At 37.8% G+C, this 20,370-nt stretch overlaps 1 protein-coding gene across 1 annotated transcript in view; it reads left to right on the forward strand.

The window, feature by feature from the left end:
- Positions 1 to 20,370, forward strand: part of cnnm2b (cyclin and CBS domain divalent metal cation transport mediator 2b) — a 229,128-nt gene that overhangs the window by 171,916 nt on the left and 36,842 nt on the right. The window contains exon 2 of the mRNA XM_061988296.1: positions 17,169 to 17,312. Coding sequence (XP_061844280.1) covers positions 17,169 to 17,312 — 144 coding nt within the window. The remainder of the gene's footprint in view (positions 1 to 17,168; positions 17,313 to 20,370) is intronic.

The raw sequence follows: 20,370 nt of genomic DNA on the forward strand, positions 1-20,370 counted from the left end.
ATCTAGTGGACATATTTAGAACAGCAGTTTCTTTCATTCCAAAATTTTGGCTCATTTTTATACTTAGCAAACTCATCCCGCGGGCCGGATAAAATCTGTTCACGGGCCTGATCCGGCTTGACACCCCTGTCTTAAGTTGAGGTACTACTCTAGTTATCATTTTACAATCCCTTGATTAAATGATTTTTCTTGAACAAATCCACCTTTTAAAGTAGTATAACAAGTTCCCAGCTGTTCTAGCTTCTAGATTTGTTCTTACTGTATAAAAGTGTCTGTGAATCGAGAATTGGTTTGGGAATCAGTAATGGATTCTGAATCGGAATTGTTACCCGAGGAATCGGACTTGTATCGAAATCATATCCCTATGAGCAATGTTTCCCTAATGTTGGGAAAAAAAAAATGTGTTTGGCAACACATAACGTATGTTCTGGACTATAGGGCGCACCGGATTATAAGGCACACTGCGCATTGTAAGGCGCATTAAAGGAGTCATATTATTGTTTTGTTTTTTCTAAATTAAAAACACTTCCTTGTGGTTTACATAACATGTAATGGTGGTTCTTTGGTCAAAATGTTGCATGGATAGAATACTATTAACCGCAACATGTAAGTGTAAAAAAACAACAACAACAACATTATGATTTATACAATTTCAGAATGTGCTTGTTCTATTTAAAAAAAAATAAGAAAACAATCTGAAGTTGTCTTTATTTTTAAGTTATCTTGCCATGATTTTACCAGTCCGGCCCACTTGGGAGTAGATTTTTCTCCATGTGGCCCCCGATCTAAAAGAAGTTTGACACCCCTGCTATAGACATATTGTTATGATCCGCTGCCTGGATCATAGTTTGTTTATGTTGTTTAGTCACTTGTGTTTTCAGCAACTCTTGATTTTGTTTGTTTCAGTTGCCATGACGGCAACTGCCTCTGGTTAGTGTTCGGGACGCTCACCTGTTGTCCGGGCACTAATCAGAGGGCTATTTAGTCTTTGCCCTGCCTAATTTGCTTTATGCAACAGAGGACAACTATTTTGATTCCTGCTAGCTTTCACGCTATGCTATTTTTGCTTGCTGGCTCCCACGCTAGTCCCTTTGTTTTTGCCTTCCGTGCTATGAGCACGTTTTTGTTTGTTCCCGTATGATTTATGTCTTAAATAAATCTTTTCCTACCTGCACGCTGTGTCCGAAGCCCGTCTGCATTCCTGGGAGAACAACCCCGCATCGTGATGCGACCCAGTCGCCACACCTATACCGCAATAATATCGTACTATGGCCTTAACACCATAATGCTATCATACCGTGAGATTTGATACCGTTACATCCTTGGTATGTAATGTGGGCTGATAATTGTTTCTAAAGTTGACAGAAGCGGAGACTTGGGCCCCGTTTACACTAAGCCGGATAAGGTTATCCAGGGTAACTCCCACCTAACCTTATCCGTGTCCACACACAACAATGCCACCGTTTAAGACCCCCTCCGTCCGCCGGCGTAAAGTGACCTAGTACGCATGCGCGGAAATTGCGCACTTCATAGTCACCTCCAGTGTTGCTTTGTGTGCAAGTTCTTAAATTTTACTTATATGAACAATATCCAGTGTGCTGTGGGGCCCTATTGTAGTGAATCACACCTGAGCCATCATAAATTAATAAACTCTTTAATAGACACGCGAAAGTAAACAATGTGATAAAAAACATTTTACATCAATCAAACTAGGGATCTAGATATCTGGTCAGGACACTCCTCACTCTTTTGCCTTCACCTTCATTGTCCATTCGTTTTTGGTGACTTTATATACTCTGGACTTAGACGTTGAGTATGCGACATACATAGCAGACAATAACCGATACAGTCTGCTTTGCCAATCCAAATGCATTCGCTGTTTTCCGTAGTCTTCCCTCGTGGGCCAGGTAATACAAAGCACACGCTACCTTTTTTATCACATCCGCGGGAGCTCACATTCTCGTTGTCTCTTCGTCGACAAATGGACAAAGTTTTTTGGTAAGTAGAATCACAGCTGACCTGGACATTGGAAAGTTCTCTTGCCGTCTGAGAAGTGTTGTATCCCAAATAGCTGCAATCGCTTTCTCTTAAGGCAGTGTTTTTCAACCTTTTTTGAGCCATGGCACATTTTTTGCGTTGAAAAAATCCGGAGGCACACCACCAGCAGAAATCAGTAAAAAACAAAACTCGGTTGACAGTAAAAAGTCGTCGTCGCAATTTTTGGATGTTACTTTAAAGCATAACCAAGCATGCATCACTATAACTCTTGTCTCAAAGTAGGTGTACTGCCACGACCTGTCACATCACACCCTGACTTATTTGGAGTTGTTTGCTGTTTTCCTGTGTGTAGTGTTTTAGATCTTGTCTTGCGCCCTTATTTTGGTGACTTTTTCTCTTTTTTTTGGTATTTTCCTGTAGCAGTTTCCTGTCTTCCTTTGAGCGATATTTCCCGCACCTACTTTGTTTTAGCGATCAAACATTTTCTAGTTGTTTTTATCCTTCTTTGTGGGGACATTGTTGATTGTCACGTCATGACGCCGTCTTTGCTCCACAGTAAGTCTTTGCTGTCGTCCAGCATTCTGTTTTTGTTTACTTTGAAGCAAGTTCAGTTTTAGTTTTGTTCCGCATAGCCTTCCCTAAGCTTCAATGCCTTTTCTTAGGGGCACTCACCTTTTGTTTATTTTTGTTTTAAGCATTAGACAACTTTTTACCTTCACACTACCTCCCGCTGTTTCCGACATCTACGAAGCAATTAGCTACCGGCTGCCACCTACTGATATAGAAGAGTATTACACGGTTACTCTGCCAAACTCTAGACAGCACCGACACTCAACAACAACACATCATTTGGAGACTATAATTACTGGTCGCAAAAAATATTTTTAACCCAAATAGATGAAATCACATAATCTCCCACGGCACACCAGACTGTATCTCACGGCACACTAGTGTGCCTCGGCACAGTGGTTGAAAAACACTGTCTTAAAGTATTCATGTGTGATTTCCACAAGCGTCTGTACATGTAGAAGGAGAAACACGGGCATGTGTGGATGACTCGCCTTCATATTTCCAGTGGTTAGCTCCAAGTTACGAAACCGCTTTATTATGACGCTGGCTGTGGCGCGTTCTTTCTGACGTCACTTCCTGTGTGGGGCGCGGTCTTTCTGGCGTCACTTCCTCTCCGAACTCAGTTTGAAAACGATCAATGAGTCCATACAAAGCTAAGTGCCAGAGATTCAAGAAATACACGGCGCACTTATCCGTGTTAAAAATGTTATTCGAGGAGGTTTAGTGTGGCTGAAACGGGGTTTAGGCTAAATAATTATTCGTTTAAGGGGTTAAACGACTTAGTGTAGACATAGCCTAAAGCTGACAGAAGCTGAGTCGACTAAGTGAAGGGGGGGGCGAATATTCATTTGTTTCACACTTCTGTGGTGGGCCCCACTATTTGCAATTCCCTCCCAACGCGGTTTAGAGTAATTGCATGCTCAAGGACTTACAGGGCCTGATAGCTTTAACCCACTAAGGCGCCGTTTATGTTTGTCCTAATTAAACCTTTGTGATAAAGCAACACTCAAGTCAAGTCACAGACATTTTGCGTTTATGCATTAGCTGATTTTTTTTTGTTCATGTCTCAAACACTTCCTAATACCATGGCGTATTCTGTTCATATTAGAGATTATTCTCTAATTGCTTCATATGTTACTCACCTGAGTGTTTATTTAAAGCAGCTCCGCACTGGATGCACATGGTTTTGATTAGGGATGTCCGATAATATCAGCCTGCCAATATTATCGGCCGATAAATGCGTTAAAATGTAATATCGGAAATAATCGGTGTAGTTTTTTTTATTATCAGTATCGTTTTTTTTGTGTTTTTTTTTGTTTTTTTTTAATTAAATCAACATAAAAACACAAGATACACTTACAATTAGTGCACCAACCCAAAAAAACTCCCTCCCCCATTTACACTCATTTACACTCATTCACACAAAAGGGTTGTTTCTTTCTGTTATTAATATTCCGGTTCCTACATTATATATCAATATATATCAATACAGTCTGCAAGGGATACAGTCCGTAAGCACACATGATTGTGCGTGTTGCTGGTCCACTAATAGTACTAACCTTTAACAGTTAATTTTACAAATTTTCATTAATTACTAGTTTCTATGTAACTGTTTTTATATTGTTTTACTTTCTTTTTTATTCAAGAACTTTTTTGTAATTTATTTATCTTATTTTATTAATTTTATTAAAAAGTACCTTATCTTCACCATACCTGGTTGTCCAAATTAGGCATAATAATGTGTTAATTCCACGACTGCATATATCTGTTGATATCGGTATCGGTTGATATCGGTATCGGTAATTAAAGAGTTGGACAATATCGGAATATCGGATATCGGCAAAAAGCCATTATTGGACATGCCTACTTTTGATGCATTCAGTCTCCCAGGCTTAGTGCACCGCACATTAGTGGGCTATCATGGTGTTTGTGAAGAAGCAGAGCGCTGCAGTGCAATAAAACTCTCAATGATGAGCCTCTGAACCAAAGCCGCATTAGACAAAATTGTCCACGTCATGGTCTGAACGATGAAGTAAACACACACTCTCGACTCACACACACACACACATGCGTGCACATTGGACACCCTCCATTATTTACACCCCAGGTATCTGCATGCAAACGACCCATTCCGAGACAATCTGATCACACAGTGGAGGCTTCGGCCTTGTTCTGTTCCTTCGCTTGGTGAGAATATCGCCGGGGCCGAATGGAAACTTCATTTTGAAGGGGCTAATATTAGCCCGGGCATGTGGAAAATTCCTTTTAAATGATCGCAAGCTGAGAAAAGGCAAAGAATTTGTTTAGCGTTTTGCTTGACAGTCTTGACGGCAGTTTGTTTCACTTGTTTTGCGGATGGTGCACAGGAGGGTCCTGGGAACACAGATGTGGAGGGAGGGGGCCGGAATGATGAAATTCAGGACTGTGTGACTGTCTTTGGATGTCACTCTGCTTATTCCTGCTCTTTTAAGGCTACTTACACCAGTTATTGCCATTGTTGCTTATGCCCCTTTTCTACTGCCTATACTCACTCTTGTTGCTTTTCTCACTGGAGGTGTTGTCAGTCCTTTCCTCCTCAGCATTAGTAGAATGGCTTTTTTAGTACAGTGGGCAGTGAAGTTGGCACGTTGTGTAAATGGTAAATAAAAACAGAATACAATGATTTGCAAATCCTTTTCAACTTATATTCAATTGAATAGACTGCAAAAACAAGATATTTAACGTTCAAACTGGAAAAGTTTGTTATTTTTTGCAAATATTAGCTCATTTGGAATTTGATGCCTGCAACATGTTTAGAAAAAAAGCTGCCACAAGTGGCAATAAAAGACTGAGAAAGTTGAGGAATGCTCATCAAACACTTATTTGGAACATCCCACAGGTGAACAGGCTAGTTGGGAACAGGTGGGTGCCATGATTGGGTATAAAAGCAGCTTCCATGAAATGCTCAGTCATTCACAAACAAGGATGGAGCGAGGGTCACCACTTTGTCAACAAATGCATGAGCAAATTGTTTAAGAACAACATTTCTCAACCAGCTATTGCAAGGAATTTAGGGATTTCACCATCTACGGTCTGTAATATCATCAAAATGTTCAGAGAATCTGGAGAAATCACTGCACGTAAGCGGCAAGGCTGAAAACCAAATTTGAATGCCCGTGACCTTCGATCCCTCAGGCGGTACTGCATCAAAAAGCGACATCAGCGTGTAAAGGATATCACCACATGGGCTCAGGAACACTTCAGAAAACCACTGTCAGTAACTACAGTTGGTCGCTACATCTGTAAGTGCAAGTTAAAGACTTAGACTTAGACTTCCTTTTTATTGTCATTCAAATTTGAACTTTAAAGTACAGATAAGAACAAAATTTTGTTGCATTAGCTCATGGTAGTGCAGGATAAAAAAACAATAAGGTGCAGATATAAATAAATAAATAGGTTACTGTACAGATAAATATATTGCACTTTTTCACATGCGTCCACGTTTATGAATGTATGTTATATTGTCTTTTTTATTCCAGCAAGTTAATCCATTTTGGGGGGAGTTGAGGGGATTATTTAATTATGATGTGTTCAAGAGTCTTACGGCCTGAGGGAAGAAGCTGTTACAGAACCTGGAGGTTCTGCTTCGGAGGCTGCGGAACCTCTTTCTAGAGTCCAGCAGTGAAAACAGTCCTTGGTGGGGGTGGGAGAAGTCTTTGCAGATTTTCTGAGCCCTGGTCAGGCAGCGGATTTTTGCGATCTCCTGGATAGGAGGAAGAGGAGTCCTGATGATCTTTTCCGCCGTCCTCACCACTCTCTGGAGAGACTTCCAGTCTGAGGCACTGCAGGCTCCAGTCCTGACAGAGACTCTACTATGCAAAGCAAAAGCCATTTATCAACAACACCCAGAAACGCCGCCGGCTTCGCTGGGCCCGAGCTCATCTAAGATGGACTGATGCAAAGTGTATAAGTGTTCTGTGGTCTGACGAGTCCACATTTCAAATTGTTTTTGGAAACTGTGGACGTCGTGTCCTCCGGAACAAAGAGGAAAATAACCATCCGGATTGTTATAGGCGCAAAGTTGAAAAGCCAGCATCTGTGATGGTATGGGGGTGTATTAGTGCCCAAGGCATGGGTAACTTGCACATCTGTGAAGGCACCATTAATGCTAAAAGGTACATACAGGTTTTGAAACAACATATGTTGCCATCCAAGCAGCGTTACCATGGACGCCCCTGCTTATTTCAGCAAGACAATGCCAAGCCACCTGTTACAACAGCGTGGCTTCGTAGTAAAAGAGTGCGGGTACTAGACTGGTCTGCCTGTAGTCCAGACCTGTCTCCCATTGAAAATGTGTGGCGCATTATGAAGCCTAAAATACCACAACGGAGACCCCGGACTGTTAAACAACTTAAGCTGTACATCAAGCAAGAATGGGAAAGAATTCCACCTGAAAAGCTTCAAAAATTGGTCTCCTCAGTTCCCAAACGTTTACTGAGTGTTGTTAAAAGGAAAGGCTATGTAACACAGTGGTAAAAATGCTCCTGTGCCAACTTTTTTGTAATGTGTTGCTGCCATTAAATTCTAAGTTAATGATTATTTGCAAAAAAAAAAAATTGTTTTACAGTTTGAACATTAAATATCTTGTCTTTGCAGTCTTTTCAATTGAATATAAGTTGAAAAGGATTTGCAAATCATTGTATTCTGTTTTTATTTACGAATTACACAACATGCCAACTTCACTGGTTTTGGGTTTGGTAAATGCTACTGTCACTTATTTATTACAACTACACTACACTAACACTCTTATTTCCCCTTTCGGCTTTTACCTGTTAGGAGTCGCCACAGTTAGTGTTTTTGGATTTGTTTTTAGGATGCTTTTTAAGAAGCGTGTACCAGTAAATCACCAGTGGCCTCATGTATTAAGACTTGCATGGATTTCCCACTATAAATAGACATACATTCAAACCCAGACAACATTGTACGCGCGATTGTACGTTGAGATTGAGAGCCTTTCATTGCTGTGTGCTCCGTTTAAAAAAAATGGTTAGACATCAGGAAGAAGGTGAGGATGAAGATGAATGCGTACTGCTAAAACAGACGAGTGTACAGGAGATAAAATAGTGCTGCACCCTGTTTGTAAAGATAGTTGCAGCAATGATACATACAACTTTAGAAATTGTGGGGGACTCTGAATACCCCCAGTATAAATGTCATTTGTGTAACGTATGTTATGATCCGTTGCCCGGATCATGTTTTGTTTAGTTTCAGCACCCCTGGGTTTGTATTTTGGTTACCATGGGTGCTGATTAGTTTCACCAGCCTCTGATTAGTGTTCGGGACGCTCACCTGCTCCTGGGCACTAATCAGAGAGCTACTTATTCCTGTTTTTTTTTCGCCACACTCAGTCTGGCTGTCTTATTTGCTCTTTGCAACAGTTACGTCGTGTACCTTTCTTGCTTCCTGTGCTACGTTTTGCCTTTTGTTTGCCATGCTAAGCTTTTCTTGTTAGCTATTTCATTAGCGTCCCGTGCTGTAGGCGCGCTTGTTTTGTTTTGTTTTGTATCCGGTGTGATTTATGACAATAAATCATTGTCTCACCTGCACCTTGCCTCTGGAGTTTCCGTCTGCATCCTGGGAGAACGATCCCCGCGGTAAAATGCGACCACGCCGTAACAGAAGACGACCGGCCAGAACATACTTGCCAACCTTGAGACCTCCGATTTCGGGAGGTGGGGGGTGGCGGGGTAGGGGTGGGGGCGTTGTTAAGATGGGAGGAGTATATTTACAGCTAGAATTCACCAAGTCAAGTATTTCATATATATATATATATATATATATATATATATATATATATATATATATATATATATATATATATATAAAATAAAAGAAATATATATTTATAGATAGAATTAGCTATAAATATATATATATATATATATATATATATATATATATATATATATATATATATATATATATATATATATATATATATATATAAAATAAATATATATTTATTGCTAGAATTAGCTATAAATATATATATATATATATATATATATATATATATATATATATATATATATATATATATATATATATATATATATGTCTTAATAAGGTTATCCAAAAAATAGTGCTCGATACCATAGTAGAGCGCAATATATGTATGTGTGGGAAAAAAAATCACAAGACTATTTCATCTCGAGATGAAATAGTCTTGTGATTTTTTTTCCCACACATACACATATATATATATATATATATATATATATATATATATATATATATATATATATATATATATATATATATATATATATATATATATACAGGTAAAAGCCAGTAAATTAGAATATTTTGAAAAACTTGATTTATTTCAGTAATTGCATTCAAAAGGTGTAACTTGTACATTATATTTATTCATTGCACACAGACTGATGCATTCAAATGTTTATTTCATTTAATTTTGATGATTTGAAGTGGCAACAAATGAAAATCCAAAATTCCGTGTGTCACAAAATTAGAATATTACTTAAGGCTAATACAAAAAAGGGATTTTTAGAAATGTTGGCCAACTGAAAAGTATGAAAAGTATGTACACCATCACTGATGGTAGAAACTTTACACTAGACTTCAGGCAACGTGGATCCTGTGCCTCTCCTGTCTTCCTCCAGACTCTGGGACCTCGATTTCCAAAGGAAATGCAAAATTTGCATGGTTGGGTGATGGTTTGGGGTGCCATGTCATCTGCTGGTGTCGGTCCACTCTGTTTCCTGAGATCCAGGGTCAACGCAGCCGTCTACCAGCAAGTTTTAGAGCACTTCATGCTTCCTGCTGCTGACCTGCTCTATGGAGATGGAGATTTCAAGTTCCAACAGGACTTGGCGCCTGCACACAGCGCAAAATCTACCCGTGCCTGGTTTACGGACCATGGTATTCTGTTCTAAATTGGCCCGCCAACTCCCCTGACCTTAGCCCCATAGAAAATCTGTGGGGTATTGTGAAAAGGAAGATGCAGAATGCCAGACCCAAAAACGCAGAAGAGTTGAAGGCCACTATCAGAGCAACCTGGGCTCTCATAACACCTGAGCAGTGCCAGAAACTCATCGACTCCATGCCACGCCGCATTAACGCAGTAATTGAGGCAAAAGGGGCTCCAACCAAGTATTGAGTATTGTACATGCTCATATTTTTCATTTTCATACTTTTCAGTTGGCCAACATTTCTAAAAATCCCTTTTTTGTATTAGCCTTAAGTAATATTCTAATTTTGTGACACACGGAATTTTGGATTTTCATTTGTTGCCACTTCAAATCATCAAAATTAAATGAAATAAACATTTGAATGCATCAGTCTGTGTGCAATGAATAAATATAATGTACAAGTTACACCTTTTGAATGCAATTACTGAAATAAATCAAGTTTTTCAAAATATTCTAATTTACTGGCTTTTACCTGTATGTATATATATATATATATATATATATATATATATATATATATATATATCCATCCATCCATTTAAATATATATTTATTTTATTATATATATATATATATATATATATATATATATATATATATATATATATATATATATATATATATATATATATATATATATATATATATATATATATATATAAAAATAAAAGAAATACTTGAATTTCAGTGTTCATTTGTTTACACATATACACACACATAACACTCATCTACTCATTGTTGAGTTAAGGGTTGAATTGTCCATCCTTGTTCTATTCTCTCTCACTATTTTTCTAACCATGCTGAACACCCTCTCTGATGATGCATTGCTGTGTGGCACGCACAAAAGTGCTTTCATCAAATGCACTAGATGGCAGTATTGTCCTGTTTAAGAGTGTCACAACATTGCTGTTTACGGCAGACGAACTGCTTTACGGTAGAATAAAACGTGACTGCTGTTGTTGTGTGTTGTTACCGCGCTGGGAGGACGTTAACGAAACTGCCTAACAATAAACCCACATAAGAAACCAAGAACTCGCCCTCTATCATTCTACAGTTATAATGATTGGGCAGGCACGTTGTTTATATCGTGGGAAAGCGGACTCAGGTCCGCACGGAGCTGGAGGGGGCGTGGCCTCCAGCTCCGCCTGAATTTCGGGAGATTTTCGGGAGAAAATTTGTCCCGGGAGGTTTTCGGCAGAGGCGCTGAATTTCAGGAGTCTCCCGGAAAATCCGGGAGGGTTGGCAAGTATGAGCCAGAACCAAAATCAGAAATCTCAGAAAGTGGCTTGAAGATGATCTGTAAAACATCATCTATACAACATTTTAACCAAATAACCACCATTACATGTTATGTAGACCACAAGGAAGTGTTTTACATTTACAAAAAAATATAAATAATATGACTCCTTTGATGCTCTCTATAATCCGGTGCGCCATATATATGAAAAAAGATCAAGAATAGACCATTCGTCGGCAGTGCGCCTTATAATCCGGTGTGCCCTATTATCCCGGAAAATACGCTACTGATACTATACACGTTGCTGATTTCGGTTTGTATCGATCTGCCCACCTTTGTTTGCATTCAAGGGATCTCACTTAACGGTTACTCATTGGACCCAGTGTAAAAAACTTTGTTTAGTTGCTGTGTTGGAGGCAAGGATTAGTGACTTAAAAGCAGCTTCGCAATGTGAAAGGGACATTGCGTTTAGTACGCGTCCACGTCGCTGTCAAATTTGAATGTGTAATAAACATGCATTATCACAATGTCAATTGCATTCAAAGTTCTATCGTCAACCTAATTTATATAATTATATTGTATATCATTTTTATCGCAAAACCCTAGTTAACATAAATTATTTTTCATTGACATTGCAGTTATTTTACAACTAATTTTTCATATTCATAACATTTCTTTGTGGTAAACTTGGATTTACGGAGAGACTTGTGCTGTTAAATTGATATCATGTCTGACACTGGTCTTGTTCGACTCTCCAATTGTTTTGGGTTTGGTGTTCACTTGGTCTCAACTCCTCAGAGCACAGGTGTCCAAAGTACGGTTCAGAGGCCTTTATTGACCAGCGGCACATTGTAAAGATACAGTTATGACTAGGGATGATGTTTGATAAGAAATTATCGAGTTCGAGCCTATTATCGAATCCTCTTATCGAACCGATTCCTTATCGATTCTCTTATCGAGTCCAGATAGGTTGTTGTATATGGAAAAAAACACACAATATTTGGTTTAACAAAAGCTCACTTTTATTATAAAAGAAAAAAATTAAATCTAATAAATAAATTCAATATTGACTGTTACCCCCCTAAAAAAATAAAATAAAATAAAAAAAATAAATATTGACTGTTGTTACCCAAAGTATATTAAGTGGGATTTTTCAGAAAAATACATATATCCAGTAACACAAAAACAACCTGTCTCTGTTATCACTATAGGTGTATAAATAATAATATAGTGTTAAATAAAATCAGTCCCTTGGGCACAAAACTGAAAATAATATAGCTCTCCAAAAGTGCACTTCTGCTGCTATTTGACAAAACTGTTTGTTATGATGCTTTGACGTTTTTGCACTTTATTTCTTTATTGAAAGAAAATTCTATGAAGAGAAAAGTTGTTTGCAAATGCGGTTACAATGCTAAAAAATGAAATGAAAATGAAAAAAGAAATACACTTTATTTACTGAGTTAACATTATTTCTTTATAGGGGGAAAGATGTGATGTTATGAGCTAGAGAATAAAACAACTACACTACCTAGCATGCAACGGGAGTGATGAGCATGCGCGGTAGCCCCGAAAAGTGTTGTTGCCTGTCGCCACCCGGCAGCTAAGAATGAGGTTATGAGCACGCTGTGAAAGTAAACGTCAAGAACTCAGCCAACACGCCTCGTCTGCATTATTTATAATTAGACAGACAACACATATACAGTGTGATTTTGTTTTGTTTACAAGGAAAGAAAAACAAAAGTTAAAAAAGAGAGATATATGTTGTATATATATGTATGTGCTGCGGTTGCTTTAAGAACGTTGCGACAGCTGCCGTAAAGGAGGTGCGTTGCTCGCCTGGTTGCTATGTTTCCGGTTGGTCGTAAAAGTGTTGGTCATGTGTTTGTACCCTGCTCAAATCTCTCAGTAAAGTTATTCATTGGATTATACATTTTGTTTTGAACTTTATTACACCTTGGAGCGCTTTTTCCAGTCCATTGTTTTTCCTGCTTTCCCTATATGCGCCTAATGACTGAGCTACGTGACGTCATTTCTTGTGGTGTCACATGGAGCATTTCTGGTCGGGACGGGATTCGTTCCCAGGGATTCGAATAAAGAACCAACTCTTTTTCTTTACTATAGTGGTCTCAATAACGGGTACCGGTTCTCAAAAAGGGATTCGAGTCCGAGGACTCGGTTCTGTTCTTATCGAACAACCGGGAAAATCGGTTTTGAGTATCATCCCTAGTTATGACTCATGAAAAATGTTTAGAAAAACAAATAAACTTTCGGTAGTGCAGTAGAAAAGGTTGCATTGTGTGTTTCTGCTATTGTTGTTGGCACCATGAGTCAAGTGGGTGTTAGGGTCTTCTTCCTTGTTGCAAAGCTAAGCACTTCCTTGAGTTCGTGTGTGATTTAAGACTAGGCTGTGTCTTCTAATTCTCTGGCACACCTGGGGCCTATTAAGCTTGCTTATGCACAAAAACCTGGCGTACGCCCTTTTTCACGGCAAAGTTGATGTGGAAAGGTGTGCTGCCTCACGTCAACTTCATGCTTCACCTACGTACATTTCTACAAGCTTTGGATTCTTTTGCGACACACAGAGGAGGTCATTCAGGCTTTGCCAACATTTGATTCCAGCAATGTTAACAAAGATGGAGAAAAGGACAACAAAAATGCCATTGCATTTAATGCTTCATGTTCGTATAATATTTGTACGGATTAGTGTTGTCCCGACACCAATATATTGGTATTGGTACCGGTACCAAAATGTATTTCGATACTTCGGTGCTTTTTGATACTTTTCTAAATAAAAGGGACCACAAAAAATAGCATTATTGGCTTTTTTAACAAAAAAATCTGAGGGTACATTAAAATATGTTTCTTATTGCAATTTAGCCTTTAAATAAAATAGTGAACATACAAGACAACTTGTTTTTTATTAGTAAGTAAGCAAACAAAGGCTCCTAATTAGTCTGCTGACGTATGCAGTAACATATTATGTCATTTATCATTTTATTATTTTGTCAAATTTAAGTACAAGTTGTAGAAAATGAATTATTAATCTACTTGTTCATTTACTGTTAATATCTGCTCACTTTCTATGTTAACATGTTCTTTCTACACTTCTGTTAAAATGTAATAATCACTTATTCTTCTGTTGTTTGGATGCTTTACACTAGTTTTGGATGATACCACAAATGTAGGTATCAATCTGATACCAAGTAGTAAGATGTTGTGATTAGGGAGGATGTTTGATAAGAAATTATCAAGTTCGAACCCATTATCGAATCCTCTTATCGAACCGATTCCTTATCAATTCTCTTATCGAATCCAGATAGGCTGTTGTATATGGAAAAAAACACAATATTTGGTTTAACAAAAGCTCACTTTTATTTTATAAGAAAAAACTAAAATAAAATAAATTAATAAATATTGACTGTTACCCCCCTAAAAAAAAAAAAAAAAAAATATTGACTGTTGTTACTATCACTATAGGTGTATAAATAATAATATAGTGTTAAATAAAATCAGTCCCTTTGGCACAAAACATAAAATAATACAGCTCTCCAAAAAGTGCACTTCTGCTGCTATTGGAACATACTAACTACACACACAGGCAGACAGCTAACAAACAATCCAAGTTTTTTAATAAAGTTCCAAAGCAGATTAATCCATTTAGGCTCTTTATTGTTGTTGATCTTGCTTTGTCTTTTCCTATCTTTACTTTTGTCTTGCACTGGACTGTTATTTTTATTTTTATTCTAAACTGAAATACACACAATGACAAATGTATAAGCTATGTGATTCAATTAACATACTGAAATGTAATACACAATATGTAAATATTAGCTTCACACAAATATACAGTACTATCATCAAACAAATACTTCTGAGTGTTGAAACTATTTCGATGGTGGAAATACACGATTGGCAGCCATTTTAAGTCCTCAAAACATCCATTGAAACAGTGCACAAAAATCGTTTTTCAATAAACATCTTAAACACTTTCCACCTTAATGTTGAGTTACATAAACAAGTTAAACAGTTTACTTGCAGACTTATCTTTTCCAAGGCTTGTAAGCTAACACAACTTGTCTACTTCTCAATTGTCTCATGAACTTAACTGACGTCGTCTACCCGGAAGTGCCCAAACTATTGACGCGTAGTATTTTCATATCGCCACAAGGTGTCAGTAAGAGTCTACAATCAAATGGGCATAACATTGCCCATTTGGGATTCGTTCCCAGGGATTCGAAAAAAGAACCAACTCTTTTTCTTTACTATAGTGGCCTCGATAACGGGAACCGGTTCTCAAAAAGGGATTAGAGTCCATGGAATTGGTTCTTTTCTCATCAAACAAACGGGATAATCGGTTTCGAACATCATACCCAGTTGTGATGCCAAAAAATATTGACGTAATCATAGTAGTATCGACTAGATACACACCTGTACTTGGTATCATTACAGTGGATGTCAGGTGTAGATCCACCAGTACTTTTTAGAGGCGGTATAGTACCGAATAAGATTCATTAGTATCACGGTACTATACTAATACCGGTATTTTACAACCCTAGTAAGAATGTCTATTAATTTATGTGGGCAATCATTTTTCCACCTATTGCTGTCACAATGTGTTACTGTAACTCCTTGGCCATGTCAGGCGGGCAGCAGCGGCCGGTGGTTGCGCAACTTTGCACCATACACTAGGAAGAATGTCCCGACTTTGTGTCACGTACGGCTGCTACCGCAAGAAGCTCTCCTGTGTCGTAATAATGAATTGAGTAATCAAACAACAGTCAAAATCTTTCATATCTTTTTTGATAGCACCGGCATGTTTAAATAAAAAATATCGCATTGAACCACATAGGACATCTTTTTTACATGAAACTTTAATGTGAGCAGTATGAACACAATTTGTTACATTACACAAATTTTCCTAATGGATTTATTACAATCTTTGCTAGCTGGGTAACGTTTGCTGTGGTCTGGAACAACATGTCACACAAACAACTATCAGAAATGTAGCCAATATTACACACAGATAATATGTCATGAGATATGCAAATAAAAATTAAATACACAGAGGACATAAGTAAAGGAAATTAAATGAGCTCAAATATACCAACAAACGAAGCATAATGATGCAATATGTACATACGGCTAGCCTAAATAACATGTTAGCATCGATTAGCTTGCAGTCATGGATTGACCAAATATGCCTGATAAGCACTCCAGCAAATCAATGAAATCAACAAAGCTCACCTTTGTGAATTCACGCACAGCATAAAACCTTTGGTGGACAAAATGAGACAAAAAAGGAGTGGTATAAAACACATCTTTCTGTGGCATCATAGGAGAAAGTTGTACATGTAAACAAACTACGATGAGTTCAAGGATCGCTGAAATTAGTAGGACAAAACGGTGCTTGCCAAATACTCTCATCAGTGAAGCATGTATAACATAAACAGTGGGATTTCTAACAATTAGGAACGTTTGTGTCATGTTTGTTCTCCTTCAGAAAATATAATAAAAACTAAAAATATACTTTTTTCTTCATCTTTTTCCATTTTCACACATCTCTGAAAGAGGTCCAGAGAGCCACTCGGTCGGCGCTAAAGAGCCGGGGGTTGCTGACCCCCGCATTAGAAAGAAGCACCTCCTACTGACTTCTGATTGGACAGAATGTGCCGCGTTCAATTACATGGCTACTTTCAGTATGATTTGCTTATTTATAAGGGTGCGTGGCATGCACAGCCTCCGCACATGTCTGCGGTCAATTTCAAGTTGATTGCAATGTAAAAAAAATAAATATTGGATTTGTGCATGCACACATGTTAATACATCAGAATTTTTACTTGTGTAGGATGTTTTCTGGATTTCAACAAACGTCTATTTTTAGTTGGAAAACCACGCAACTCTTATTACATGAAGGCCCTAGTGCTCATAAGGTGTGTTAAAAAGCCTAGTTATGATCCATGTACGACATTAAAACAATGCTACATTTACAGACACCATTATAATGTCTTTTTGAGGCAAATAGGTAACTATTTGTAGCGGTCCAATTAAATATTTCTCAACATTTTCACATCTCACACCAGTGAAACGTGCTAATGAAGAGCAGTTGTCTGGCTGTAGAGTAGACTACAGATGCAAACATGCTTGGTTAAGGAATGTTTTGTAAGTCCCACTCTGATTTGTTTTCTTAATAACCTTTCTAAGAACAAATTTAAGACAATTCTGCCTGTTTGTTCTTTAATACACCGATTTCCCCAACTCCCCTGCACAACACCACTACCCACTGCTTGACCTATATGTCCCTATCACAGTATGACCCTAACTTTGTAACTTGCCTTTGTGTGTGTGTGTGTGTGTGTGTTTGTGTGTGTCTGTGTGCATGTATGATTTGCTAGGAAAATCCCATCTGGCCATAGTTCAGAGGGTCAACAATGAGGGTGAGGGAGACCCTTTCTACGAAGTTCTGGGTATTGTCACCTTGGAGGATATTATCGAAGAAATCATCAAGTCAGAGATCCTGGACGAGACAGACTTGTACAGTAGGTTCCCCTCTTAAAGTTCCTAGCACTTTCATTCTAGACACCTTCCGATCCTAGTGTGAGACAGTCATGCAGCATATTCTGAATGTACGGTAATACACTTTGTTCACTTACAGGTTGCAATATACAATGTCAAATATATCACAGCACAAATATGATTTGATCCTGAAATATGCACAGTTCTGATTTCATTCATTAAATAGTTGGTAAAGCTGTTCCTTTCAATAATCGTCATCATCTCACAAGTAACTCACATAATGCTGACATATTCTTTTCAAAAGTCTCCTTAACATTTTAGGTAGTTTTATCACAAGCTTTCCCAAATCATGCCTAAAAAAAAGCTACATTTTTGTCTCATCAGACCAAAGAAACGTCTTCATTTGGGCAAATTCTAAACAGGATTTCATGTGAGTTTTGGGTCTTTCTCATCCAGCTTCGACTGGTAAAGAACCTGTGCAGCAACATAGTTGTATGTACAATCTCATGCATCTGGGCCATTGACGCTCTTGACTCTCTCAGAATGGTTGTAGGCACATTGAAGGTCTCCCTCACCAGTCTTCTTCTTTTTCTCAGTTTGTGAAGATGGCCAGCTCTTTGGAGATTTCAAAGAGCTGACATACTCCTGACTGTAACAATTCATGTTAACTGAAGTCTGTCAGATCCCTACTTGTAACTATGTCCTCTTCTCAACTTGTCAATGATCTTTCTTCCAAGTTGCTTGTAGTGTTTCATGTTGCAATTGCAGCAAGAATACTAATAAAGCAGGGACAACATAAACATAAGAGATAAGTGTAGGCTGCACTATGATGGCAATATGACTCAAGTAAACAACACCAACATTTTATATGTTCCATTGAAAATATAGAACATTACACGCGGCGCTCAAAAATCTATCAAAATGTTTTAGTACAACTTTGGTAATCTATGAAGGATTGTCGGCGCATTAAACATACAAGTATTATCTCGCATTTTGTTTCACAATATTATGCAAAAGCAACTTTTCTTACCTTCTGGTACCTGCTGATCTGTATTTGGAATCTGCATAAATCCTGAAAAATTGCGCGCGTCCGCCTTTGTAGTCCGTGCTGACACCGTAGTCGATAAGCTTCTTCTTTTTCTCTATCTTCTTGTTATGGGACATTCATTCTCTGCTATTGCCATTTGTAATATAAAGTAGTGTAAAGTTCTTACTTATATCTGTCAGTAAATTCGCCATGAAAGCGCTAAAACATACCGGTGTAGTGAGATTACATTATTCATCCAAGGAACTTTAGTTATTAGAGTTCCGGTCGGACAGTTTTTCACGACACACATTTTCGGTGTGGTTGTTTCCGGATGAAGAGATGCTGCTCCGTTATTGATTGAAGTAAAGTCTGAATGTCATTAAAACAGTTAGCTCCATCTTTTGACACTTCTTCCACTCCCGTCCTTGCACGCTACACCGCTACAACAAAGATGACGGGGAGAAGACGCTGTCGAAGGTGAGCCACGTAAATAAGACCGCCCACAAAACGGCGCATCCTGAAGCGACTGTCAGAAAGTGGCTTGAAGATGATCTGTAAAACATAATCTATGCAACATTTTGACCAAAGAACCACCATCACATGTTATGTAGACCACAAGGAAGTGTTTTACATTTAGAAAAAAATAATAATAATATGACTCCTTTAATGCGCCCTATAATCCGGTGCGCTTGATATATGAAAAAAAATAGACCATTCATCGGCAGGGCGTTTTATAATCTGATGCGCCCTATGGTCCGGAAAATACGGTAAATAAAATGATATGTCTCTTATGAAGCCAGAACAATATTTAATGTTTCTTCTGGAGGAACTATATTGTATGTCTATGTATTTTCTTTAATATTATAAATACATCTTGGTTGAAATATTTCAGTGTGTATATAAGTACTTTTTGAGCACATTCAAAAATACCGGGATAATAATAATGTGACAATTATAGTCACAATTACCATAAGAAGAAACCTTCAGATATATACCTAGTGTATAAAATCATTAAAACGTCCTCATCCCACTCCATCTTTTTCTGTGCACCATTAGGAAAGAAACAATCAATTTATTTTTTTAATCTATTTACAAATGTGGATGGTATATGTAATGTTGTTACTATCCATTGTGTTTTTATGTCTTGTTGTCATGTTTACATTGGAAGCACCTTGTGGAGTCGCACCACTAATGTCTTTGTTTGTAAGATAGACAATGACAATACCGGCTTCCATTCAATTATATTATATTCTAAGCCGTCAGCTGTTACACAATTTAGGCCAGGGGTGTCAAACTTATTTTAGCTCAGGGGCGGCATGGAGGAAAATCTGTGCACACGCGGGCCGGACTATTAAAATCATGGCATTAAAACTAAAAAAATATAGACAAATTCAGATTGTTTTCATTGTCTTACTTTGGCCAAAAATAGAACAAATGCATTCCGAAAATATTATGATTAAAGTATAGAAAAAAATACCGGCAACGGTAAAGTTTAGCTCCATGAAGGAAAGTAGAAAGTGAATGAATGTTTATAACTGAATACATTTACATATGCATAAAAACGTGTTCACTTTTGTATTATTTATTTTAACGAATTAAGTAACGTTTATGACAACCTTTTTCCAAAACACAATATAGAATGTGAAATATAACAGGATAATGCATACATTTATCCTTTGATTTCAAAACGGCTACAAAAAAGTGGGACCCCAAAAATTTACTGTGGGATCCCAATTATATGACTTGATTTTTGAAAATTCCTCGCGCCAACACTGATGGAGTATTGGTGCGTGCAAAACAGCACCAGGCGGCTGTGGCCTTTGGGCCGGATCTAATACTAACCAAATATCATCCCGGGGGACACAGATAATTGATTCCGGCCCGCGAGCCTTGACTTTGACATTGTTTATTGTTTATTGTTTATTGTTTATTGAGGATCCCCATTAGCCGACACACAAACGCCAGGCTAGTCTTCATAGGGTCCTTTTCAAAAATTCAAAGTCAAATAATAATACACAGATCCAGTTACAAAACATACACAAATCCAGTTACAA

Source organism: Nerophis lumbriciformis, linkage group LG27 (assembly GCF_033978685.3).
Source record: "Nerophis lumbriciformis linkage group LG27, RoL_Nlum_v2.1, whole genome shotgun sequence".
NCBI lineage: Eukaryota > Metazoa > Chordata > Actinopteri > Syngnathiformes > Syngnathidae > Nerophis > Nerophis lumbriciformis.